This window comes from Vicugna pacos, chromosome 16, assembly GCF_048564905.1.
Source record: "Vicugna pacos chromosome 16, VicPac4, whole genome shotgun sequence".
Classification (NCBI taxonomy): Eukaryota; Metazoa; Chordata; class Mammalia; order Artiodactyla; family Camelidae; genus Vicugna; species Vicugna pacos.
The window spans coordinates 36563380-36591287 of record NC_133002.1 but is presented as its reverse complement, the minus strand read 5'-3'; the positions used below and the strand labels follow the sequence as shown (position 1 = coordinate 36591287).

Genomic DNA, 27908 nt, shown 5'->3' with positions numbered 1-27908 from the left:
TTTCTTTAGATTAAGGAAAGCATAGTGTAAAAATCATCCTCCCCGCATAAATGTTTCCTCCACCTACTCACTCATTTGTCTGCAAGCCTGGAGTCTGTTCACTTCCTCTTGGACTCATAGACTCATTTTTTTAGACATTCCAGTGCAGTTAAAATATAAATGTCTAAAGTGTGTATTGTTACTAATTAATTTATTTTATACCCTTAAAGTAACTTCTCTTGGGCTTATGGGGAGAGAGTGTCTTGGAACAAACAGGTTGTCCACTCAGAAATGTGGATGTTTGGGATTTTTGTCTCATTGAAATATGCACAGTCATTCACAGTTCAATATAGAGAACCACATTTTGGGAACTGGTAGTTAAGAATTCAGCTTTCTCTGCTCGGGTTGTTACTGACCAATTATTGGGCCACAGAGCAGATAGCCAAGAATAATTTTGCTTGATGCTGAGGGATTTTTGCTCCTCACAAGCAGGTTGTTAAATTGCCACATGTACTGCAGTTGAGTCTTGAGTTAAAATTGTAGTGTTATGTCACCAATAACTAACAGAAGCTTGTCAATATCATACATGGATACGTGTTTGCATGTGTTCTTAAGGACCGTGCTTTTCCGCCCTTAAACTGAAGAGTTGAGATGTATTGATTTTTTTTTTCTCCTCTGTTTTACCTGTTATCTGGCATTTAATGAAAAAATCTTGCTCGAAAGTTGCAGATCCCTTGAGGGCAACAAACACTATACTCAAAATGAAACTAGGTTACTGTTTCTGCAACATGCAGTGGTTTGTATCAAAAGCTGTTTTGGTCTTAACTTTGAAATTATCCCCTTTTCTTTGAAGTGGTCATATTTTAATTTGGAGTGGTTTTAAATTTTAGAATTTCCTGAAGTGAACATTAAAATGTGTTAGCATGTTCTCATGTGGGTGTTGTACATAAGTCTATAGAAAGCTTATGTCCAGTTAGCATATTTCTTCAGCAAAACCAAAGGGGGAAAATACTTCAGAATATACTAAACACTTGAGACTATATTAAAGACTGAAAGTGTTTTAAGAGGGTATTCCAAATGATTTTAGGTAGCTATGTTATAGATTTCCTTAGCTTTTAAAAAAACTGAAATTTTTTGGTTTAGTACTTTGTTAGTATTGGAATCATCTTCATAGTGTAACCAAGAGAAAATTAGGCACTTTTCATTGGCTTTTTACAATGACTACTTATTGTAATATATATATATTTTTTTCTTTTGTTTGATATATTCTGCAATGAGGTAGAGCTTAAGATTGTGTATTTATCATACTTTTTCTTCTATATGTAATTTTTTAAAGCTTAGTGGACTAACCTTCTACTATAATGAATTCCAAAGTGTTTTCTTGTAATGGAGTTTGTTTTGTGTGTGTGTGTGTGTGTGTGTGTGTGTGTGTTTGGTAAAAGGTGTTCCTTCCCACCAGCATTTAAACACACTCAGGTCTGTCTCGTCTTTAAAAAGTGAACTCAGACTTGTTCTCCATTTGGAGTCCCATTCTAGCTTCCTCTCACAGGAGAGGCCAGTGGGTTGAGTAGACTCCACAGCTAATGAGTGGTAGCTCTGGAAGTCGGCCCAAGTCTGAGCCCTTAACCATTATACTAATTAACTCAGGACGGCTGATTTTCCAGGGAGAAGGAGGCTCTGGAAGGACAAGAGGGCCTTCATGTTGAGGAATTATTTGGCCATTAAATTTAGTAGTCACTCTTCTGTGTCTTACTCAGTGTTACAGTAGCATTTGATATAGTTGACCAGTTCTTCTTTCTTGAAAAAAGTATTTTTTTAAATCTCTTGGCTTCTGTGCATTGCAGGTGAGTGTTTTTGTCTTATATCAGTGTTAATTTCTTCTCTCTTCTTTGTTGGCCTTTTCTCTTCTGCCCTTTGGGTGCCCTAAAGCTTTCTTTTCTCTATACTGTCTTCCTAGCCCTCAAATTTGAATTCTTTCCGTGTGCTACTGTCTCCCAAATATATAGCTCCAGTCCTGACTTCTCCCTGATTGTCACACTCTTCTGTCCAGCTGACTACTTGACATCTCTGCTTAGATGTCTAATACGTATTTCAAACATGACTGTAGAAATTAGGATGTCTTAGGCTTCAAATGATAGAAAATCCAATTCAAAATAATTTGAAAATAAGGAAAATTTATCAGAACAAGTAACAAGATGTCTCAGTCTAGGATTGGTTTAAATCTGTTGTTTAGTGACATCATCAAATACCCACATTTTTTCCACCTTTCTGCTCTGCCACTTGGATGTGTCTACTTTGTCCTTTAGCCAACTCTCATCATGGATGCAAGATGGGTACCACGGTTCCAAGCATCATATCCAGACAAGACAACATCCAGCAGAAGGTGGTGGTTAGTGCTTTCTTATGCTTTTTAAGAGATTTGGAATCTTTCTCAGAAGCCTTCCAGCTGACTTCCACTTAAGTCTCACTGTCCAAAACTTAATCATGGGCCCACCTCTAAACCAATCACTTGCAATGGATATGTGGACATATAGATAATTTTTATACAGTATAGGATGAAATAAATATAATAAAACCAGGAGAAGTATAGTTGAAATACACACAGGAAAAATGATGGAGCTGGGGAATTTCAGGAAGTGTAAGTGGTGTTTGAACTGAATATAGAGATTCGTGTGATTCAGTTGATAGGGAGAGAGATGAAAGCATTCTCGGCTGACGGGGCAGGATACACAAGTGACTGGCATGAGAGTTACATGGCTTGCTCAGGGGACACTGAGTAGACAGACCCTAATAGGGTTTGTGGAAGGATGTGGAGGAAAATGAGGTTAGAAAGGTAACGTGAGGGGTCTAATCTTGAAGGAGGTTTGGACTTAATTTTTTGGCAGTGCTTGTCGTTGTAAAGGAATTTTAGGAATATTTAGCAAAAAAAAAAAAACCTTACCTATTCACTGTGCAAAAGATAGAACTAGATAAGGTCTCTGAATCTGATTGTGTTAACAGTAATAAAAATATGTGCTTTTCCACGTATGTTCTCCTGTTAGATACAGGAATGGAAATTCAGATTGTCTGAATCATCCTTGATACTTTTTTTTTCTTTATCCTTCACATGTGAAGAGGAAAATCTGTTGATTTCACTTTTTGGCTCTCTCTGCCACTGTTAGTGATGCCCATCTCTCTCGCTCTCCAATCAAACCCCTCCATTTTCTGTCCCTACTCTCCATTTATAACCTTACCACCGACTAACCCCCCGGGAAGATCCCTCTGGCTGCACCCGTGTCTTTACCTCTAAGTACGCTCTGCTTATTCACAGTGACAGCCCTACTCACGTAGCCCTCTCCTCAGCCTGTCTTCTCAGTTCCTCTCTGCTTTTTCAGACCCCTCCATCCTTCAGGACCTGGCTCAGCTCTCATGCTCTTCACAGGGCCTTCCATAGCCTGTCCCTTCTACATCTTTCTTGCTCTTTAAATAATCACATGGCACCTTTAAAAAATAACATTTGTTTCATTTGCAAATGGTAGCTTATTTTTTGTGTATAATTCTTGCTCCCCAAACAGGTTTGAAGCTTGTGAAGATTGGGGCCAATACAATCATTATTTGAGGGAATAAATAAATATCTTCTCCTTATGTTAGATAGTGTCAGAGCTTGTTAATGAAGAGTAGAGTGCAGGAATTGGACAGGAAACACTTAGTGTGTAAACTTTTTTGACCTATGAACTTCGCCTTTATAATCAGGGAAAAAAAAAAAGCTGTTTCTCCCTTTGGAGAAGAAAGACCTGGACATTCATAAATAAACCACATGTTTGAGTAGCAGCAGTTTTAGTAAACAGAGTCCCATCACTTCCAAGACTGTGATAGATGAGTTAGCCTTAACTCAGTGTGGTTAGGGTTACAGCCTGGACCCTGGTATCAAACTGTTCTTTATGTTCAGCTGTACATCCCGAGAGAGGGAGGAGCCATTGGCTCAGTTTGCCAACATCCAGCATAGAACGCCCCTGTTGGGTAGAGTTCTCTCCACCACCTACAGAGTAGTTGGGTACTTTTGCCTTTAATTTTGACACAGTTGTGGCATTGCTGCCTGGTTTTGTTTCACTGAACCTACAACTTATTTTTTTTAAAGGACCATTAAAAAAAAAAGGGAGATAGCAGTGGATATGGCAGGTATCTGAGGCTTCATAGATTTCTTCTACATCCAGTTCAGCTTATTAAGTGCCTTATGACTGAGGCAGAGGAATGAGTAGAATCATCCAAGGAATCGTGTTAAGTGTGGTCATGTCTCTCTGAGAAAGTCTTGTGGACCCAGTGTTGTTTTTGGAAAAAGTTACTGATACTAGAGTTTAGGCTATGGGCTCAGTCCCATTTAGTGTCCATACTCATTTGGAGATTGTAGGTGATACATTCCCTTAACCCAGGTGTCCCCGACCTGAGATTAACAAGCTCATTTTAGTGTTCAGAAAGTCAAATAGGAATTCTGGTAAAAGCTAGACATTCTAACCAAAAAGTTATGATAGGCCGCTTCTTTGTATTTGGCTAGTAAAGAATAAAAAAAAATGACCTAAATGTAAATTCTTACACAACTTTTAAAAACAGTCCTCCATGGGAACATGGCAGGGGCGTGGGGAGAGGGGAGTGTACAATAGCCCTTAATGTTGAAAAGGCTGGAAATACTGTGTGACAGGAGGTAACTAGATGAACTAGGCAAGAGAATGAAAATAAATAATCAGCACAAACAGTAAATGTCCGTGGTGGAAGGGAATCCCCTAATTGTACAGTAAAGAAAACTGGGAGTTTAAAAGGTAAAATAACTTGCTAAGCAGTATGGAAGAGCCCCAGATAGAGCCGGCCTAGATCCACTGACTCTCAGCACTGTGGATGGTTGTAAAATTTCCAGTCAGTCTCACTGCATCACTGCTGTTAGAGCCCAGTTCATCACTTACGACCTAACCAGTAAATCAGTAGTGTCATTTTAATATAAAGTACCTGATTTTCAGATAATCTTTTATTTCATATTGTCTTTGGACTACTAGTGTCCAGGTAGCCTATCTCATTTAATTTATTTACATATTTATTTATTTATACTGGTCATCTACCATATAATTCACCATTTTAAAGTGTACAACTCAGTGTTTTTTAGTATGTTCGGAAGGTTGTGCAACCGTCACTAGTATGTTTCCAAAACATTTTCAGCAGCCCAAAAAGAAACATGGAACCTGTTAGCAGTCACTCCCTGCTCTTCCCTAATCCTAGATCCTCTGAACCACTAATTTATTTTGTCTCCAGGGATTTGCTTATTGTGACCTTTTCATATAAAAGGAATCATACAGTGTATAGACTTTTGAGTCTGGCTTCTTTCACTTAGCATAATGTTTTCAGGATTCATCCATATTGTACAACGCATCAGTACTTCATTCCTTTTTATGACCTGATAGTGTTCTGTTGTGTGGATGTGCATTTTATGTATACGTTCATTACCAGTTGATGTATATTTGGATTGCTTCCCCTTTTTGGCTGTTCTGAACAATGCTGCTATGAACAGTTATGTACAGGTTTTTGTATGACCATATATTTTCAGTTCTCTTGAGTACATACCTGGGAGTGGAACGCTGGGTCATATGGTAACTCTGTTTGACGTTTTGAGGAAGCATTTTCAAAAATGGCAGTTTATATTCCCATCAATAATGTATGAAGCTTCCAATTTCTCCACATCCTGGCAAACACTTGCTTCTTTCCAGTTTTTATTATAACCATCCTGTAGGTGTGAAGTGGTACCTTACTGTGGTTTTGATTTGCTTTTTTCAAATGGCTAAAGATATTGAGCATCCTTTTCTGTACATATTGGCCATTTGTGTATCTTCTTTGGAGAAATGTTTATTCAAGTGCTTTGCCCATTTAAAAATTAGGTTGTCTTTTTATTGTTGAGTTGTAAGAGTTCTTTATATATTCTGAATACTAGACCTTTTTTGGAGCTCTGATTTGCAAATATTTTTTCCCCATTCTGTGGGTTATCTCTTTACTTTCCAGATAGTGTTCTTTGACACACACAAGTTTTTTATTTTGATAAAGTTCAATTTATATTCTTACTTTAGTAGCTTGTAGCCTGTTTCATTTTTTAAACTTTCCCCATGGTGATACAGCAACTAGTAACACATAATGTTGTCCATCTAGGTCCATGGTCACCATTGCTGAAACCCTGATATTAACACAGCTTATGAGAAGGATGTAGTCACCAAAATGGCTCTATCAGTCTAAGTATAAGCACCTCAAGTGCAATGTGTAATCTTTTGAAGAACTTATTTTTGAGGGAAGGAATAAAGTGGATTTTATTTTGGTAATCAAAAAAAAACCCAAAAAACTTTCCCTTCCCCATCTTTTCCTTTGTTTCATCTTCACTACATCATATTCACTAGAAAAAATACATGCAACAAACTCTAAAATTACATAAGTCTCTGCTCTGCTATCCGTAATCTGTAAATTCTTTAGGGATGATCCTCTCAAATAGGAAGAAGAAAGGAGCCAGCACTGAAAACCCTCTGTGTGCTGGGAACTTTCCCTCTGTTATCAGATTAAATAGCCGAGGGTACTGTTATTCTGGTTTTACAGGGAAACACATTGAGATCAAATGAGATTAATTGACTTGTCCGAGGTCAAACATCTGGTTAAGTAGCATATTGGGGTTCCCACTTGGATCTTTTATTCTACATTTAATGATGTTACTCAACACTGTTTTTTCATTCAACTGTGAATTCATTCATGACCATAGATATGTTAGAGGGATTGGGAGGAAAAGGGGTAGGAAGAAGAGCAAAGGAGGTAGAGAAAATTTTAATTTACAAACCTAACCTAAGTGTATATTACGAATACAGAAAAGTAAAATCTGCTACATGGCAGGAGTTCTTAGACTGGGGCTTTGGGGTCCCTGTGGGATGCATGGATGGGTTTCCAGAAATGGGCAGACTCCTTGAAATTGCATGTAAAATTTTGTGTGTTCATTTTTGGGGGAGAGAGGATTTGTAGTTTTCCAAAGATTCTTAAAAATTTAAGAGTTACAGTTACTGCTAAGGAGAGGAACATACAGACTTAGGGGAACGAAAAGACAGGTTGTATGTTAGCAGTTTGTCTTTTTCCATTGGACATGTTTGGGTATGTCATGGTTTGGGTAAACCTTCCCATCTGGTTTCAAATATTTTTGTTTTAGATTATTTGTTTATACTTGGTTTAAGACCAGCTCAGTTAAACTTTTTCTCTAAGTTTTAAGTTTTGAAGCGTCAGAATTATTTAGTGAGAAAAGAGTAACAGTCCTTTGTCTCTTGGTAGGTCAAATATATAAATTAAATTCCAACATTTCCTGATGTTCACACAGCTAAAATACTTGCAATTTTTATTTTTGTAAAATATAGGAATATAATGAGGGCGTTTCTCAGTTATTTTCATTTTCTAAATGAGTTTTTAATTCAGATTCACAATGATCTAGTCAAATTGACATGTATATAGGCCTCTAATAACGGCTAACATTATAGGTAGTCACGATGTGAACATCTATACCTGCTAAGTGTATCTCAGTTCTAATTTAAGGTGTTACCTTTAGGAGTTTAAGAAAAAGATTCACAAGGCCTTTTAAGTCTCTAATTTTTCTTAGTAAAGCTAATAGGCAGGATATCACCTAATAATGATCAAGGTACTCACAATGACAGCCATTTTGAAAATGGACTAGTGCCTTAGATAATTGCATACCAGAAAACAACCTTTGGTCAAAGCTGGAAAAGGCTGTCTGAGATTATCTTGTCCATATGCTCTTATGATTGTTTTTAAGGGCACTGAATTTTTTTATACTGTCCCGTACCTTTTATTTAATTTATATTTGGGTTTAATAATGTATAACATAGTATATATTATTTAATAATATATTTAAATATCTTTTTATAGTTAACACAGTTGTACCTCATTTTTTTCATTTTTCCATTTTATTAGGTAGAATTTTTACAATTTGACTGCACATATACAATATATTGCATGTAAATACATATACACAATATACTGCACATATTTTTAAAATTTACTTATATGTACTGTTCACTGTTTCCAAGAACAGTTTAAAGCTTTAGCTTTTTTTTTTAGAGCTTTAGCTTTATAAACTTACATAGTTATCAAAGGTATAAAGCCAACTACAAAATAAGAATCAAGAGGATGCAGTAATCCAGTCATAAAGGACAGTCAAATGTTAAGGGCACTGAGTTTTATGTAAGTGTTCATATATCCAGGACTTTGTCGGAGTTTAATGGAAAAGATAACAGTAATACAAGACTCTTACGCTTCTTTTTAAAATGACTTCTTTGTTTAAATTATATATTTTCCTGTCTGTAGGTGATCTTTGTGAATTGAATTGAAATAATGGAAAGATGTCTTGAAAATACAATGTGATCACCCAGGTCCTGCAGCATAGCCTACTTAGTGTTTGATTTCTTCTTTGGCCCTAGGGGGTTATTGGTGAAAGTTCAGGTTGCTTAAGCTGACTGTGTGATGAATAACGCACATTAGTTTTTATTGTCTTATATGGAAATGTGGAAACTGTTGCTGCTTGAAGGTAATTATTGAGGAAACACAATGGCATCTTATTTAAATGCATATGTAAAATGCTACAATGAAATTTTATTTTTACAAAAGCTTTGTCAAAAATTGGAGGTGACGGGCATTTCTTAGTTTTATTTCTTACATATAATGGATTAAATGGACTGCTTAAAAATAATTACTTGACATAGTAAATTTTGTTAGATGAAATTGTATTAAAGTTAGTTATATTTTTCAACTATATACAATAGAGGCATCTGAGAAGACTTTATGATGTTTACCTAAAACATGGCCCAGTGAGGTATGTCATTTAAAGTTTTCTTTGTTGCAAAGTTGACTTATTATACATGTTGGCGTTGGTAGCTTTTCTAGTGCATCTGAGGTCAATTTTGTGAGCACCTTTGGAAATGAAGGACATTTTTAAGTATGTTGCTGATCCTGTGAACACATTGATAACTGTGGCTTCTACAATGTCTAACACACAGTAGGCACTTAATTCATGTTTAACAAATGTATAATAAATTTGCTTTATATAGTCTATAAAGCATCATATAAATGCATATTATTATCACTACCATATGTGTTTTATAGATTGGAGAATAGAATTTATCAAGCTTTTCAGTTTTGCAGTTTGTTTTCTTGGCTCCCACTTTTCTGATTGGCAGACTGAGGCATAGATTGGTAAAATTTAAGGGTTGACAGTATCAAAATTTAGGTTAAAAATGAACCCTATTTATTGGTCCCATCATTAAGCCTGTTTAGTCATTCGTTCTTTACCATAATAATAATGGCTTATTTTATATAAAAGAACAAGATTGGAGGGGTCTAAATGATTCTTACTATACTTATTAAAATTGTAATTTAATATAGCAGTTTGGACCTGTAGTATACACCACAGCATAAAGTCATCCTGTAGTATCCATGGGGTTTGATTCTGGGACCCCCATGATACCAAAATCCGAGGATTCTCCCTTATATAAAATGATATAGTATTTGCATATAACCTATGCACATCCTCCCATACGTATACTTTAAAATCATTATGTTACTTGTATTAGGTATATACAAGGTGAATGCTATGTAAATAGTTGCCTGAGTACAGCAAATTCAAGTTTTGCTTTTTGGCACTTTCTGGAATGAAAAAAATAGAGTTTTGAACTGAAGTTGGTTGAATCTGCAGATGCAAAACTGGTGGATAGGGAGGGCCAACTGAATACTGAAAGGTTTTTTACTCTTTGAGATATGATTAACATACAGAGCTGTGGAAGTTTAAGGTGTACAGAATAATGATTTGACTTACATATATCATGAAATGATTACAGTAAGTTTAGTGAACAACTGTCATCTTATATAGTTACAAAATTAAAGAAATAGTGATGAGAACTCATAAGATTTCTCTTAACTTTTATATGTAACATAAACATACAAAAGTGTTAATTATATTAATCATATTGTACATTACATCCCTAGTACTTATTTATCTTATAACCAGAAGTTTTTACCTTTTGACCACATTTAATCTAATTCCTCCTCTCTCCACTGCCCACGTCTAGTAACTACAAATCTGAGCTCTTTTTCTATGAGTTCATTTGCTTTTGAGTATAATAGACCTGCAACGCTATGTTAGTTCCTGGTACACAGCATAGTGATTCGATATTTCTATACATTTCAAAATGATCACCATGATAAATCTAGTTATGATATGTCACCATACGAAGATATGACATAGTTATTGACTGTATTCCCCACACTGTATATTTCATGCCTGTGACTCTATTTTGTAACTGGAAGTTTGTACCTCTTAATCTCCCTTAACCTATTTCCTCCCCTTCATTCTCCTCCCCTCTGGCAACCACCTATTTGCTCTCTGTAACTATGACTCTGTTTCTGTTTTTTATGTTTGTTCGTTTTGTGTTTTAGATTCCATGTATAAGTGAAATCATACAGTATCTGTCTTTCTGTATCTGACTTATTTCATTTAGCATATATAATATCCTTGGTGAATCCACGTTGTCCCAAAAATGGCAAGATCTCTTTCTTTTTCATGGTGGAGTAATATTCCTCTGTGTGTGTGTGTGTGTGTGTGTGTGTGTGTGTGTGTGTGTGTGTGTGTGTGTGTGTGAGAGTGTGTGTGTACACTGGATCTTCTTTATCCATTTATCTATTGATAGGCCCTTAGGTTGCTTCCATATCTTGGCTATGGTAAATACTGCTGCAATGAACCATAGAAGCACATGTATCTTTTTGAATTAGTGTTTCCATTTTCTTTGGATAAATACCCAGGAGTGGAACTGCTAGATCAAATGGTAATTCTATTTTTAATTTTTGGAGAATCTCCATACTGTTTCCCATAGTGACTACTCTTATTTTTAAGGAGAAGAAAGGACATGATGAGATTTCATTTATTTCAGGCAAGTAGAACCTACTATATTAAGAAAAAAATAAAGCTTTTAGTGTGGACATGAGTCTTAAATTCACTTTAATTACTAGGTAGGGAAATTAAGTTATTATTAAAGAACACATTTTTTTTTCCCTAAGAGAGGCACTGGCAATTGAACCCAGGATCTTATGCGCACACCAAGCATGTGCTCTACCACTGAGCTGTATCCCCTACCCCAAGGAACACACTCTTATTTAAAAAAAGGTTTTTGAATTATAACTTGGATATTTAAAATGTTATTGTAGTCAGAACTATAGGATTTAGTATAAAATAGTTTGTCCTTTCATTTTGTTTTTATCCTAATTCCTGATGTTATCTTATTTTCCTACTACTTTTTTCTACTTCAATTGCATTGCTTATTTTAAACTTATTCTATCTTGCTTAATTGTAAATTTATATATATATGTTATATTTATGTTTCAAAGATATGATTAAATATAAGTCTACAGTTGTTTTCTGTCACACAATTTGACTCCTAAAACACAACTCTAATCATATCAGTTCCTTCTTTAAAAACCTTTGACGCTCTTATCTTGTCACCCATATTAACTACAGGCTTTTCAGCCCCGGCTTCAAGGTTGGCCACAATATAGCAGTAATTCACCTCTTTTGCCATCTCTCCCTATATTCTATATTCTATATACTATATTCTATATATAGCCCTATATTCTAGCAAAACTAAACAACTTACATTGTTTCTTATTCAGGAATACACCTCCCTATTATGCCATTCTAATTTTCCTTTACTAGAAATGACTTTCTGCCTTCATTTCTGCCAATCCAAAACCTGCCTTAAGTATTCTGGAAATGTATTATCCTTCACAAAACTTTTCCTGATTTCCCAACCTGGATGCAATTTCTCTTTCAAACTTTCAGATTTCTACTTTTTTTCCCCCAACTCATATTAAGCATATAGTAGTTGTTAAATAATTACTTGGCCATCCAAAGACTGATTAAAGAGATTAGTTATTATTTGGCAGATGTGTCACTAACACACTTTCCTAATGAGAAGGAAGTACTTAGCTTTCTGCCACGTACGTTGAATAAAGTATCAGATTCTTGATATCACAGACCCAAGTGTCATCCTGTCCATTCATCCTAGTGGATCACTTTTTGGGGGAAGAACTTTGCTGATAGGCCTTTATCTTTCCCTCCTTGTTTCTTTCCATTTCTGGGTGGTTTTAGTTTTGGCCTGTTACCCATAGGTAGTTATACCCTTTGGAAACTTCTCCATTCAGCAGAACCAGCGTCTGGCAGTGCTTGGGTAGTTTGAGCTTTGGAAACAGGCTGGGGGCTGTGCTCCTGAAGGAGGTGGAGTAAGCAGAGGTAGTAGATTGATATGCCTTATAAGGTTGCCCTTTTCAACTTGGAAAGATTGGTGCCAAATAGAATCTTTTTAACATAGAAGAAGGATACATAGGTACATGTTTTAATAGGAAAAAATCTGTTGAATTTATCAAAATTGAGTGTTAAAACTTTTCAGGGAACAAAAGTAATTGTTTTCCTTTTAAAACTAAATAAACACTCTTGAAGACTGTGTGCACTTATTTTGTAGTCCACATTGAAAAAAAACACATTCTGGAACCTATACCTTACTATCTGTATATATGCTGTCATATTTTCTAACTTTTCCTTAAAATTGTACTTTGTTCCCAGTAGCTGGTCAAGCTTTTAGCGTACCAGGACTGATTGCTTCTCAATTTATATGCTTCCTAACATACACACCACATTTTTTCTCAAGTTTAGTTTACATTAATCATAGCAAGACACTAAGGAATGACCCACTTTATAAAGTGATCTTTAGGAACAGATCAACTTGTGTTTTTTTTTTAACATTTTTTTATTGAGTTATAGAAACTTGTGTTATTTTAATACCATAAAGAGATGAATTTAAGCAGCTTTAAATATCAGTGAGGGTTATTTCTTTTTTGTGATTGTTCCCTTGGGACTGGTGAGGGTTATTTTTTATTTGCTGCTTCTGTCTACCTGCACGTTCTTAGAGCTCAGTATATTCACTTAGAGAGTCTTCTGAAAAGCTAAGTTAAGATGGTCTGTAATGAGTAAATTAGAACTAAGGAAACACATTAAGACTTGGATAATGGAACATGGAAGGTGCTCATTTCCCTGACGTGGTTTTGGTTTTGTAAAGGTTACTCTATTGTACCCTTAGGAGATATTTTAAGTTGTCTGGAAAGAGACTCAAGGAAGATTATCACGAAAACTCAGACAAGGGAAAAGGTGCCAAAATTAAATGAAGAAAGTAAAATGTAGGCAGGAAGCCCATGTGTGTTTCAAAGTGAACAATTAAACTGCATCTCCTATTGTGACAGTGTGATTTATTGATGTTTTGGTGAGCTTTCCTGATTTTAATAGTGGTGAGTTTATATTGGAATCCATATATGTGCACATCATTTAAAACAGAATAAAGCACTTTAATTCTAATTTTTAAAGAAATAATAGTCTTGTTTTCTAACTTATTAAGTAGAGAATTCCCCTGTGAATTGAGCCCTTTGTCTTTCTGATTTCTTAACTTTCTGCCTAGTAATTCTACTGTCTCTGCTGCTGTCTAGCTTAAAACTGAGACAGTGTGTGTGTGTAATATGTATACACGTGCATATTCATAAAAACTGCATTAGTTAGGTTATGCTGCAGCCAATCCAGGTGGCTTGAAATAGTGAAAGATTTTTTTCTCCCTATGTGGCCATGGTAGATCAGCAAGGGAGCCCTACTCATGTCACTCAATGATCCAGGCTGATGGAAAAGCCACTTCTTGTTCACTACTGGTCACCAGGCTCAGAGGGAAAAGAAGTCCAGAGGGCCTCTCATTAGCAGTTAAATACAATAGCTCCAAAATGACTCATATTGCTTATTTCACAACATGATGGCCAGAACTAGTCCTTTAGTCCCACGTAGCTACGCAGGGTAAGGAAACACAGCACTGCCTGTGCCAGGGAGACCACTGAAAATATTGATAAACAGCACCATCCTTTTGATCATCAGATACTCAGTCTACTCTCTCTCACAGGCAAAATACACTCACTTCCTCCCCACAGTAAGGGAACCCCAAGGTCCTCACCAGTCATGGCATCAAGCTTGAAGTCCAGGATCTCTGAGTGAGGGCGTGATGACTAGTGGTCTGTTCATAAGGAGATGATGCCCTTTTCGATCATAGAACTATGAAGGAAATTGACAGATAGTTTGTTGAGCTCACATACAATGTACAATGGTGACTAGCAACAGAATGGTAAAAAATAAATACTCCCCTTTGAAAGGGGGAAGAACAGGAGCATTTAGTGGACGGCAGCAAATTCTGCAGTTCCTCTGAGCAGTCACTGAGAGGGCCTTTCCAGGGGTGGGGAATGATGTGGAAGAAACCCCAACTTGAGTCCTTAGCTCTTTAGTAGTAGTTCACTTGTCTGTTTTTATTTTTGTTTTTGTTTTTGTTTTTGTTTTTGTTTTCTTTTGCTCTGTAGCTAATCCTCTTTGACCTCCTCCTTCTCCTTCTTTCTTTTTTTCCCTGTTATTTCCTATTATGTTCCAAATGGACCATAGGACGATTCCCTTTCAGGAGGATGAACAGCTTTCTTAGCCCACTTCCTGCCATAGATGCTTGAGAACCCAAAGGTCATTTTAATAAGTCTTAAGCCCAGGCTGGTGGTTCTTTTGGCTGTATAACTCTCAAAAACTTGGTTGGCTTTTTATTTCTTTGTTTCTAGTCAGTTCCGTGTGCCCTAGCTGCATTCACAGTTCTCTTCTAACCATGCTTCATAGATTTGCTGCGTGTCCCTGCCTTAGTGGTCCCATACTTCTTCCTTGACCTGATTTTGAGTACAGATATTTTTGCTATAATGCCATATATGCTTTCCTGAATTCTACAGAATTGTACACCAAAATAAACAGGACTTAAGGGAAAAATAGGATTGGGCAGACCACTCAAAAACTGAAACACTGTAACCAGTGCACTAATAAGAACAAAATTAATTAAAATAAAACAGTAGCATATTACATGTCTACTGGCACATGCACTCAGTGTCAATCAGTTGAAGCTTTACGGACTCAGTCCCTTGGTTGGTTGTTTCCTCCTCTGAGGTTTTGGGGTCTTGAAGACATTTACTTACAATAGAGACTAGTCTCATTACAATAAAAAATTTGATCTGTGCTATGGTGTAGGCTTCAGCAATCAAAAACTTTTTTTCTTTTTGAAACACAGGAGGAGAAACATACCCTCAGCTTCACTGGATCTAAAGTAGAAAGCGCAGTGGTTCAAGAAGTTGCTGGACCAGCCACAGCTTGTGTTAAAGGAGGATGCAGAAGTGGGATGGTTAGCTTTGTTCTTAATGTCCTCATAGATTGCTCAGGCTTTCTCTTTAACTGTGGGGATGCTTTCTCCTGATCACATCAAACAGGGAGATGGTGTACAAACCAACATGACTTCTGTGTTACGCTGACATCATTTTCATATGTACTAATCATATTTGAACTATTTGACGTCAGAGAAATATGCTTTGTAGCAAAATAGATGAAGAGACTACTTTGGTGAGAGAACCTCTCTTTAGTCTCTTTTTAGGAAAGCTGTTTTATTCAGCACCTCTGATCAATTCGGAGGTTTTATCAGTGATTGTGAAGACCAAATCTTTGACTTGATCTTGCCTCAAGACTGAATTCTAATCAGCATTTGTAGCTCAGAGATCTTCTTTTTTGTGTTAAATGCTTGCTTTTTCTAACTGTACGGATCACTGACTTTCTGGACTCCTTTTATTCCTGATTGTAAACTGATCCATTCTTTTCTGATTTCATCCTTCTCGTGTAATAATTTGTCAAATACAGCCAACGGTAACCAACACACTCTCTTAATAGTCCGTTTCCCCACCAGAGCTGTAAGTTCTTGTGGCATATTAGCTGTCTTCTGAGATAATTAGGTGATAGTTTCACCACTGCACAGTATGAGTTGCTATCCTTTTAGCCTCCAATAACTTTTTCCTTGCCTCCTTCCACCCAGCTCCTGCGCCTTTGCCATATACGTTAGGTTTTTTGAAGAGGCAGCACCACACTTCTGGATTCCACCTGTATCAGCTGGCATAGACCAGGTTATGCTGCAGTAGTAAACAATGCAAGATCTCAGTGGCTTTAAAAACACATTCTGCATCAGATTACATAAAAAAACAAAATTGAAAAAAAAAATCCACACTCTATGCATGTCCTATAGGTCATTTTGTTGCTCAGGCACCCAGGTTGATAGCAGTGGGAGCAGTCATCACCCCGAGGATTGCTGGTCCCTGTCACGGAAGGAAAAGAGGGCTGGAGGGTCTCATATTGCTTTTCCATGTGTCACTTCTACTTCTGCTGTAGGGGCTGGAAGTAGTCACACAGCCCCACCCAACTACAGGGGAGGGGACAGGGTCAGAAAGTGCAGTCCTGTCACGTGCCCAGAAGGCAGAGGGCCAGGGGCATTTGGGAAGAATGCATTAATGACTACCACAGAGGATTTCCCTTCATTTATTTTCCTTCGCCTTTGTGATTTTTGTTTTACTCCTAGTTTTTGCTGGTTAACTGAATTTTACTGTCCTTCCTCCCTTGCTTAATTTGAGATAATTAATGTGGGTAAGTTTATTTACAGTACTTGTAGTTTACGTTATTTATTTCCATGGGCCATATGTTTGGGCAATACAAAATAAAGCCACTATGATTTTCCTACTTAAAATACAAGGTATGAAACTGATGCAAAAAGGTATGTGGTTACAGGAATAATTGAGTTTAAATTATCTTAGAATGTCATTTATCATAGTAAAATAGACTTTCGGCTTTCGAGTCAGGCAGGTCTGAGGTCAAACCTTGCTTCTGTCATTTAATCTTCGATATGTGATCTTAGACAAATTATTTAACGTCTCAGAGGCATAATTTCCTCTTTTGTAAATACAAAAAGTATAAATATATCTATTCAGATGTCAAGTAAAACATGGTAGCATTTATCACTACTCCTTTCTGAAATTCTAAAATGAAAGTAAAATAATTTTTAAATTTTTATTTTTAAAATTTGGGGGGGCGGTAATTAGGTTTATTTATTTATTTGTTTATTTATTTAATGGAGGTTGTGGGGGTTGCATGCTAGGTATGCACTCTACCACTGAACTGTACCCTCCTAAAATAATTTTTTTAAGATAAAATCCATAAGGAGAGAAAATGGATGAGAGATAATAAAAGGAATGATAGCAATAGTTGTGAATTATATATTATAATCATGATAGTGTAAGCAATAAATACTGATTTCACCAAAAAACTTGTGAAACAACTATATTGGAAGGATGAAAGGGGAGTTGGGAGCAGTAAGGTAAGAAAACTTTAGTGGGAGACAAGTGGTAATGTCTAAAATTGAAAAAAAAGTCAAGAAATAGAAATAGAATCACCTTGTTTAGAAATATGGATGTAAGTACAAGGGGAAAGGGAAGTGGAGCAGCTGAAATGAACACTGGTCTCAGGTATGGGACTCAGATGAATGGAGCAGGCAGAAAATGGCTGTTTGGTTATAAACCTTGCAGTATATTTGATCTGTAAAAGTATGTGTGCTTTTTTTTAAGTGATTACTTTGATAAAAAAAATTAAAAATAAGTTTAAAAATCAACCCCTAGGTTTTGTGGTGGGTGTTAAGATAGAAATAATAAATAATAAGCATGTTAACAGTGCCTATGCACATAGCAGGTATCCAGTAAATACTGGTTTCCTTCCTTTTGTCAATTAGGCAGGGTATGCGCTTGCAGTAATACGCATATGACTCAGAGGTTAGGTGGTTGGCTAAGCAGCAATGTGAGGTATGTCACAAAGCAAATTATGTACCCTTCTAATCTTTTTTTTAATGAATGGTTTTATTTTTCTTGGAACCGTATCAACCCTATGGTTACTGTTTCTTAGAATTTAGATTTCTGTGCAACTGACACATGAAAAGTCATCTGGTTATTGAGTTGATCTATAGAGCTGTGCATGGAATGAATTTTAAAATACTTAGAAACTTTGGAATTGCTCTAATAAACCTAAAAACAATAATATCTATACCTAGATTATAAATTATTTAAGGCCAGGGACATTTCTCTCTCTTCTATTGTTACGTCAGTTAGCTGCTTTATTTTCCTCGTCCACAGTGCCTAGCCCACTACCAACTTTATTCTGTGAGCTCTCACTGTGACAGATGGTGGTGACTGATGTTGAAAAGAAAGCCAGCCACCATGATGTTCTTGTGTGTTTCATGGACGGCACATATTGTGTAACTAGACTGTAAACTCCTTGTGGACACAGACCGTATATTCTGCCCTATCAGTACATCTGGGATAATGAATGCTACACAGTAGCAGATATTCACTTAGTCATCAAATACATACTGAACACCGAAGTGCCAGTAGTCACTGTGCTTAACTCTGTGGATACCTTGGTGAACTGGATAGATAATGACTCCTGCTTTCTTAAAATTTACATTCTAACAAAATGTTTGTTGAGTTCATGTAACTCAGTAAAATGATGGCCCACACTGAACCATGTAAGCAGAATAAAGAATTGTGTATATAAAGAGTTTAATCACTTTAAGATATATTTGTTGTGTGATATAAACGCATGCTGTAAGAAGGAAATAAGTGGTATCTGATCTTTTTTCTCTTTGCTTTTTCTTTGCAGATAAGATGCTACAAGTCACTTGCAGCTCTCTTCAAAAGAAAAATCACTAGTGCTCTGCTCTTGCCACAATATCAAACCTTTTGACTTATGCTTTGGTGCTGCAACACTGGAAGAATTGCACACAGGTTCCAGGAATACCATTTTTTCATTTGAGTGATTCCTTGTGGATGGGAAAAGATTTGAGTCTTAATAATTACCCTGTTTTAAAGCTATTTCTCTGTAGTCTGAACTGCTTAATAAATTGGGCCACTTACCCATAAGCCACACAGCCAGTTCTTGTCAGGAGCTGGTTGAAAACTGTGCTGTGCATGTAGCAGGGATGGCACAAGAAGACAGCCGTCGTGGTCAAGTGCCATCTACCTTTTATCATGGTGCCAACCAAGAACTCGACCTGTCCACCAAAGTGTACAAAAGGGAATCAGGAAGTCCGTATTCTGTGTTAGTGGACACCAAGATGAGCAAACCGCATCTCCACGAAACAGAGGAACAGCCGTTTTTCAGGGAGACAAGAGCAGTGTCTGACGTGCATGCTGTTAAAGAAGACCGGGAGAATTCTGATGACACAGAGGAGGAGGAGGAAGAGGAAGTCTCTTACAAAAGGGAGCAGATCATAGTGGAGGTAAACCTTAATAATCAAACATTAAATGTATCTAAAGGGGAAAAGGGTGTCTCTTCTCAGTCCAAAGAGACTCCTGTTCTTAAGACAAGCAGTGAGGAGGAAGAGGAAGAGAGTGAGGAAGAGGCCACTGATGACAGCAATGACTATGGCGAGAACGAAAGGCAGAAGAAAAAGGAGAAGATAGTGGAGAAGGTCAGCGTTACACAAAGGAGAACCAGGAGAGCTGCCTCTGTTGCCGCAGCTGCCACCTCCCCCACTCCCAGAACTACGAGAGGTCGTAGGAAGAGTGTAGAGCCACCTAAGCGTAAGAAGCGGGCCACAAAGGAGCCCAGAGCACCAGTCCAGAAAGCTAAGTGTGAAGAGAAAGAGACTCTGACCTGTGAGAAGTGCCCCAGGGTGTTTAATACTCGCTGGTACCTGGAGAAGCACATGAACGTTACTCATAGGCGCATGCAGATTTGTGATAAGTGTGGCAAGAAGTTTGTCCTGGAAAGTGAGCTGTCCCTTCACCAGCAAACAGACTGTGAAAAAAATATTCAGGTAGGTTTCATCACCAAGAGGGCACACTTTCCAGGATAGAACCTGGCCTTTCAGACTCACCTGGTATCTGCCCAAGAGAATAAATACAATAGAGGCTGAAGGGACAGTTTTCACCAATTTATCTTTTTAAAAGCCCCTGCTTTGGTCTTTTCAAAACCCAGGCTTAACATTTCTTTCAAAAGCATTGAATTTAACTGATGCTGGACTAGTGGGACCCAGGTATATTGGAAGGGGGATCTGTTGCAGGTGATTGACCAGGAGGTAAAGTAAAGTCAACACAGACTTTGCACTGAGATTTACTCTTGTAAGAACTGTAAAATAATTCATTCTGGCATCTTCTTTGTCAAGGTGGGAGATAGCAAGTAAAGTCAGTTGTACAGAGAGGTCCTTTTCTAAGGTTTAAAAGGATGCCAGAGTCTAGTGCAGTTGATGGGGACAAAAACTTTAATGACTCAGACTGGTGGAAATGGAAGATCTCCAGGAGGGAGTTTGCTTTTACCAGTGGAGAGATGACAGCACTAAATTTGTCAAGAGGCTGAGCCCATGGGAATATGCAAACTTTAACCAGAGGCTAAGCTGGTGGAAAATGTGGCCCACCTGGCAGTAGGGTTCCGTAATGATACGGTGCAATATTGTTAAGGTCACAAAACCTGGTCTCCAAACCAGGCTGGTGCCTTGAAAGGACTATGCTGTGATAGGTTAAGAGGTTTGCTAATTATATTATGTTGAGTGAATTGTATTATGTTGAGCTATATTGATTTACACATATGAATGCATATTAATATTCATAAAAGGTAAGTCTGTTAATGTCTCCAAAAGATACATAAAATATAAATATTCTGTACCATATTTAATGTAAACTTCCTTCAAAAGATGAAGTTGTTTTGTTTTGATGTGTTTCTTGCAGTACTCCTAAGTTAGAGTGCTCCTTATTTTTCACTTTTCCTTCTTGCTTTTAATCAACACCTGAGATCATTGCTTTACTTTAGAGATTTTTTAAAAATATAAATTACATTTGCTAAGAATTCACTGCTGTTTGATTGTCAGTTGTGACTTGATCTCTGACATGCTTGGTAAATAAAGAAGATTGAATCCTGGCCTCTACCCTCCAGCGCTGCCGGCGCCGCGGCTTGGTTAGGAGTCAGGCCAAGGGGAGGTGGTGCTGTGCTGCACCCTAGGGGCCAAACTTGGTTCTGTAACATTCATTGCTGAAAAGGTGTATACTGATCTTGATGTTTATAGTTTTTTAAAACTTAAACTTGCATTATTAAATACAAGAAAGAAAACATTCAATAAATCCTTTTTCTGTGACTTTCTTCACTATTCCTCACAATAATACATTTAAACTTGTATTTAGTTTTGTTTTAACTCTTTGTATTCCTAATCCTCATGACCTAGTAACAAGTAAAAATTAAAACTGGACCCTGCAAAATGGCTTATAGGATTGTCTGTCCTTTTCTCAAGCAATATCCAACCAGAGGCTTATCTTTGAGACTCTTCTCAGAGTCCTTATTTCCTAAAGTGACAAATAAAGGTTTTCAGAGGTCTTTATTTACAATGAAAACAAGTTCCCTTAACTATCCTAGAGTCTGATGGTTACCTAGAACTTCCTGGTATTGTTTTTAACCAGAAGTATTTTACTTCGATACATGTTACAACACCCTGGGCTAGTCATGATCCGTGGAGCTAGGCGGGTCTGCCCATGTCTGCTGCAGATGCATGTACAAGGCACCTGGAGCTGGGCTCTCGGGGAAAAGGGAGGGGGATACCAGCAGTGAGGGGTTGTATTAAATTCTGCCAGAGGGAAATGTTTAATAGAGAAAATTAGATTAGAGGGAATATAATAAAGTCTTAATAATTTATATTAACGAAGGCTCCAAATGCATTCTTTAAGGTACAAAAGCATTGTTTTACTTCTGTAGATCTAGAACCATTAACGTATGTTTTGTTTTATCATGTTTTTATTTATGCTAATTTAAAATTAGTTTGTACTTTCTGGTAAACACCTATTAGCTGTGTAGTGACCCATGTGTAGGAAACAGCTGCTCTTGGTAATCATATATTAAAAACTTGAAAGTTCTTTTCAAAGATACAATATTAATTTCATAAGAAGGAGTCAGTTCTTTGATATTAGTGGAACTTTCCTTTTTGTCTTACTTTTTGTGTGTTTCCATGCTCCCAAAGTGTCTCTAAAAACTTCGTCTTGGAAAATAGAACATAAGGATGTTGGTGTTGTAATCTGGACTTCATGGCGGAATAATTATTAGTCTGGATTCTGGCCTGTGCCACTAATCTAAAGCACACCCATTTTATACCGGCAGGCCCCGTAAATAAAGATTATTTTTATTTATCCTGCTCAGTGTGTTTCCTGTAATAAATCATTCAAGAAACTCTGGTCCCTTCATGAACATATCAAGATTGTCCATGGATATGCAGAAAAGAAATTTTCCTGTGAAATTTGTGAGAAGAAATTCTATACCATGGCTCATGTGCGGAAACACATGGTTGGTAAGTTTTTCTGTTGCTTTTCTCTCACACCTATAATTTTCCCTTGTTTTCTGGTACGTTTTATGCTTTGGATTGGGCAGGATATGAGGAACTGCCTTACTTTAATTGGTTTTGACTTGTTGAAACTAAATACAACATGTCTTCAGTAAGCATCACCAGATTGGATGGTGGAGTCTTCCACACCCAGGTTTCTTTTTAACATTGTTATTTATTTTTTCCTTCAGAACGTTGCTATTAAAGCCTCACACGTTAGAGCGTTAGAGCGTAGTAAATTAAGATGGCCTGACCACTTTTACAGTAGGATGTATCTCTCTTCCAGTTTGAGCCTTTTGGTGGACTGATTTTGAGCATAAGTGCATTCTGTGTTGCAGCACACACGAAAGACATGCCATTTACATGTGAAACCTGTGGAAAGTCATTCAAACGCAGTATGTCACTCAAGGTGCACTCCTTGCAGCATTCCGGAGAGAAGCCCTTCAGATGTGAGGTAAGGTGTGCACCGCCTGCTAGGCCCAGGCGTGGGGGCTGGTGTGTGTATTTGTGGTGAGCAGTGAGGGAGGTGTGCCTAGTGCAAGGCACAAGGCTGTGTTTCCACAGGCCGTCAGATATGTGCTCTGAGCGCTGTGTGTCATCTCACTGCCAGGTAGAGAGTGGTCATTTTTAACACACTGTTAACTCTCTTGGATTAGGTTAAACTTGGGACTAACACATGGTGAGTTATTTTACTTTTCTCAGTAATTCAGAGAAGTTGGATATACTTCAGTGATAATTATTTGAGAGATTTTCCCTTTTACTGATAACTCAGCTGGAGAAATATACCAGAACCAAATAGTGACACAAGCAAGTTCTGTTTTGAGTGTGAAAAGTAAACCTAATCTCAGACTGTGTAGGGTGGGCGCAAGTGAAGCTGCTGTGCTTGGCATTCAAAAATCTCCACTGTGTCCAATGCAGAATTGTGACGAGAGGTTTCAGTACAAGTACCAGCTACGCTCCCACATGAGCATCCACATTGGGCACAAACAGTTCATGTGCCAGTGGTGTGGCAAGGATTTCAACATGAAGCAGTACTTCGACGAACACATGAAAACACACACTGGTAAGAATTTCTTGGGAAAGGTACAAATATGTCTCAAGTGCTTGTTGATGATCACCTGTGAGTCTGTTTATTTAAAAATCTAAACCACAAATCTGCATTCTAAGTGCAAATTCCACTTTAAATAAACCTAGTATATAAAAATATGGATTTATAGTACTGAAATACTAGGCTTTCATAACTATTGGAAAAAGAATTGTTAGTGCCTTTTAACTGTGGGTTACTTCAAAGAAATGGACTCTTTATTTGGGGCACAGGATCTCCTGAGATTGTATGAAACTTGTTTTGTGTGTGTGCATATGTTAGTTTTCTAAGGAAAGGGTTCTTTCTGGACCTTTAAAAAAAATGGAGGATATTGACTGCTTTTAATAGAGTACTCTCTCAGTATTCTTAAAATTTGATTGGGTTAGATTTATCAAAAGTCACTACTTTTCACAAACACATCCATTAAAAGAGGTTAAATAATATTTTAACCGCTTTGTGTTTTCAGACATATATGTTTCATAGCACAGATTGGAGTCTTGTAAACATTCAGTCAGCCAACCTCCAAGAAGCTGTTTAGAGTAACAGCCCCTGTGAACACTGGAGCATCGTATCTCAGTCCAACTTGGCGCTCTGGAATTAGCTGTCTTTGCACAAATTGAATAGTATGAAATATTTTAAAAGTTTCTAAATAAAATCTAATCACAGGATTCCAGGTACTATTAGTCTGCAGAGTGGCAGAGCTAGAAAGTGCCGCAAGCGGTTATCTTGCTTGGCCTGCTTAGCTAGTGGTGAGACATTCTGCCATGGCTGGAGCTCTGCAGTTCCCATTTCTCTATTGAAATCCAAAGAAAAACGCCTGCCTGATGGCAGAAAAGAGCATCTTAGATTTTAAGGGTTAAGATCAAGGAAGAGTCATGAGAGGAGTTCAAATAAATTACATCTCAGGAGGTAATAATAACTTTGAAGCCTAAATGAATAGCAGGATATATCAGAGTGTTTAACAAGTTCTCATCTTATAATCTGGTGGCTCTTGGATAGGCTCTGAGTTCTGAGTCATTTTTAAGATTGCAGTTTTTTGTTAATTCAGCAGGAACCTATGGAACTAGGCAGAAAATAAGTTTTTTTGAAGACAGGAGTTATGTCACATTTACACACAGTGCTTGGCACATAGTAGATACCCAGTAAATGTCTGTCACAAGATTGGAAGGAACCGCCAGCCACTTAAGCCTCTGTCTCTGCTCTCACCTCCTCTTCTCTGCATGTCTCCCTGTGCCTCTTTCTCTCCCATCCTCCCTCTCTCCTTCTCCTGCATTTCTTTCTCTTTCTTCCTTCCCCTTTGTCCTTCTTTGTTTCTTCAGACCCTTAAATGTCCATAATAGGAAACCAAAGTGTATATTCCATGATTAATGTATTCAGTGAATAAAATTTTATGTTGAGTATTCTTCTTTGACCAGATAGGTAAGCTAAACATTTCCCATTTCTTCTAAAGGAATACAGCCATCTAAATTCACTTAAATTTGTATTCTTTTCATTAAAAGAGTAGACAGACTTATTAAAGTGTATTAGAAAATATGAAAATTGAAATGATCTATAATCTTATCACTGAGAGATCACTACTGTTAACATTTAGACATGCATTTAAAAATACCTTTGTTTCTTAATACACATATAGATAAATAACATGCATAAGTATTTATGTGCTCAGATATATAGTAATAAAACAAAAACTGGGTCTTTACACTCTATTATAACCTTTTTATTTTACTGTATTGTGTCATTAACAGCAGTATCATTTTAATGGTTGTGTAATATTCCTTCTTATAAATTTGCTATAGTAGTAGCCATCATTTATTATGCACATATATGCAAGGTCTTTACATTATCTCATTTAATCAATATAACCTTCCAGTAATCCTCTAAAGTAAAGGATGTTATGTCCATTTTATTTAGCCAGTTCCTGATTAGACATTTAGGTTATTTCTATTTCCAATTGTTCTACTATTATAAATAATACTATAATAAACAACTTCATGGCTAACACATCCAGTCTTGGTGGTGTGTATTGCAAAATAGCTATCTACATACACTCTTACCAGCTGTGCATGAAAATACCCATTTTTCCAACCCTTTCCAATGCTAAATAAAGTCATTGTTGATTTCATAGGTGGAAAATGGTTTCTTATTGTACTAATTTGCACTTAATTGCTAAGACTGAATTTCTTTCATAGGCTCATTGGTTGTCAGTATATTTTTTGAATTGCTTGTGCTTTTTCTGTATTATTCTTTCCATTGCAGTGTTTGACTTTTTCTTATTGTTTATGATAGTTCTTTATATAATAGCTCTTTGTATATTTTATATATACTAGACCACGTTTAACACTGATATTGAAATATTTTCCCCTGGTTTGTCATCTGCCTTTTAATATTGTTTGTAATACTCAAGCTGGGAAAACAGGTGGATGGTGGAGTTGGACAAACCTGGTTCTGCCACTCACCAGCAGTGTACCCTTATGCAATCTCTGTAGGTCTCTGGCTCCTTGGTATTAAATAAGGATGACAGTAGTACCTGAGAAGGTCTAAGGAGGAGGATTAGCTTTAAAGAAGAAAAGAGCTAGCTCTTTTAAGGCTAGGTAAGACCACGCTTAGAGTATCTTTTGGTGGGGATTAAGGCCACTGTAGGAACTGATACTGACTGGACTGTCTCTTTGCAGTTAAAGAGAAGGGAGGCAGAGCTTATCTAGGGAAGCTGACCCGCCCTCAGGCAGGGTTTCCTAGCATGGTGTGCACATGGAGGGAGTTTAATGTAGAATAACTGCTGATTCTCCTTGTACCGGACACAGTGCTAAGTGCCTAGGGACACAGGATGAATTAAGACCTGTTTTTTGCCCTCAGGGAACTTATAGTCCAATGATAGTGATGATGATGATGATACAGTAATAGTAATAATACTAATAGCAGCACCAAAATGCACTGAACGTGTACTATGTACCAGATACTGTTCTAAGCACTTTCCTCAAAATTTTAACTTATCACAGTAACCTATTATTATAATCTTCATTTTTCAGGTGAGTCTCAGAGAGTAAATAACTTGTCCAAGGCAGTCTGATGCCAGAAACGCATACTTAGTTATTCAGATATAAATTTAATGTAGCAAGTAATAAAATGGAGGGATACACAGAACATCATGAGGGCAAAAAAACACCATCCCACAGTCTGGTTCTCAGCTTCCAGAATTTGTCAGTGTACTCAGGCAGATCAGGATCAGAGGGATTGATCTGTGCTAAGTAGTCTTAATGATATGTAAATAAAATTGCTAATTTACAGTGAAAAGGCTGAGTGACAAGTGGTTCAGAACTCTAAGGTTCTTTGGTCAGAATACCCTTTGCCTAGAAAAAATTTATATTAGAAGCTAGATTATAATCACAAGATTGGCAGGGGCGGGGAATTACAGCAAAGGAAGGTAATCAAATGATCTTAATAGTGATATCATTCTTCATTGAATCCAATAAGCCATCAGTTGTAAGACAAATCTGATTTATATATCGCTAAGAAAATGCTGCAGATTAAACAATGACATGCCATCGATTGTTATGGTATATGTCAGTTTCACAGATGTTAGTATATGGGGAGAAGGGCAAGTCTTAGAATCAACTAATATTTATTTATAAATATCAATTAAGAATTTACTTAGTGGGGCTACTGTAGTGAAAAAGATTAAAATTGTCCCTAGGTTCACAGTGCTTATAGTCAGATTGGGGTGATAGGCAAGGCATAATGATAGTTTGACGATGAGCGCATAGTCAGTACATGGGACCAAATGAAACTGGCTAGAGTTCGATGAGTCGTGGGGTGAGGAGAGGCAAGGAGTCTGATAAGACATGATATGGAGAGCAGTAAGCAGGTACCGGATCACAGAAAAAAACCATATGTCACGTAGAAAAGCTTGAGCTTTATTCTAAGGACAGTGGGAAGTTCTTACACAGTTTTAAGCAGTTTGACACAACTATCTGAAAGTTAGCTCTGGCTCTAGTGTGGAGGGATTGGAGGGTGGGGAGCAAGAATAGAGATGGTGAAACCAGTCAGGTGGATATCACAGTAATCCAGGTGAATGACTGTGATGTCATAGTAGGCTAGCTACATAGATGCACAGATTTCTGATGCTGCTCAAGGATATTCATAAGCAGATTGAAATGCTTGTGTGTACTGGCCAGATCACTTTTTCCTTGAGCAGTGCAAAAGACAGCTAACTAGCCAAATTCTTGCTCTTTTCTATCTTCCCTGCAGACTCTATCTTCATTTATAATGTGCATTCTTTATGCTCATTACAGTACTATTTCTTCAATTAGGTTAGCTTTATCTATATGTAACAGATAGGTCATATCATAAGATGTATTGGTATGTGTGCTTTCTAGTTAAACCTTTATGGACTTAGCTGTCAGTACATCCCCCAGCCACCGGTTTACTAGTGCTTCCTTAAAGTGGGACATTGTATACATGGTTGATTTCAAATGTTACATTTTGAT

General features: G+C 37.2%; 1 protein-coding gene across 2 annotated transcripts in view; it reads left to right on the top strand.

Moving 5' to 3' along the window:
• Positions 1–27908, top strand: part of ZNF652 (zinc finger protein 652) — a 56905-nt gene that overhangs the window by 17130 nt on the left and 11867 nt on the right. The window contains exons 1-5 of one of the 2 annotated variants that reach the window (XM_072938891.1): positions 15231–15302; positions 18641–19799; positions 22160–22307; positions 22679–22794; positions 23259–23403. In XM_072938891.1, coding sequence (XP_072794992.1) covers positions 18960–19799; positions 22160–22307; positions 22679–22794; positions 23259–23403 — 1249 coding nt within the window. In that variant the 5' untranslated portion in view covers positions 15231–15302; positions 18641–18959. Of the gene's footprint in view, positions 1–15230; positions 15303–18640; positions 19800–22159; positions 22308–22678; positions 22795–23258; positions 23404–27908 lie in introns of those variants that run through there. The other variant, XM_072938890.1, reaches the window with a different exon arrangement.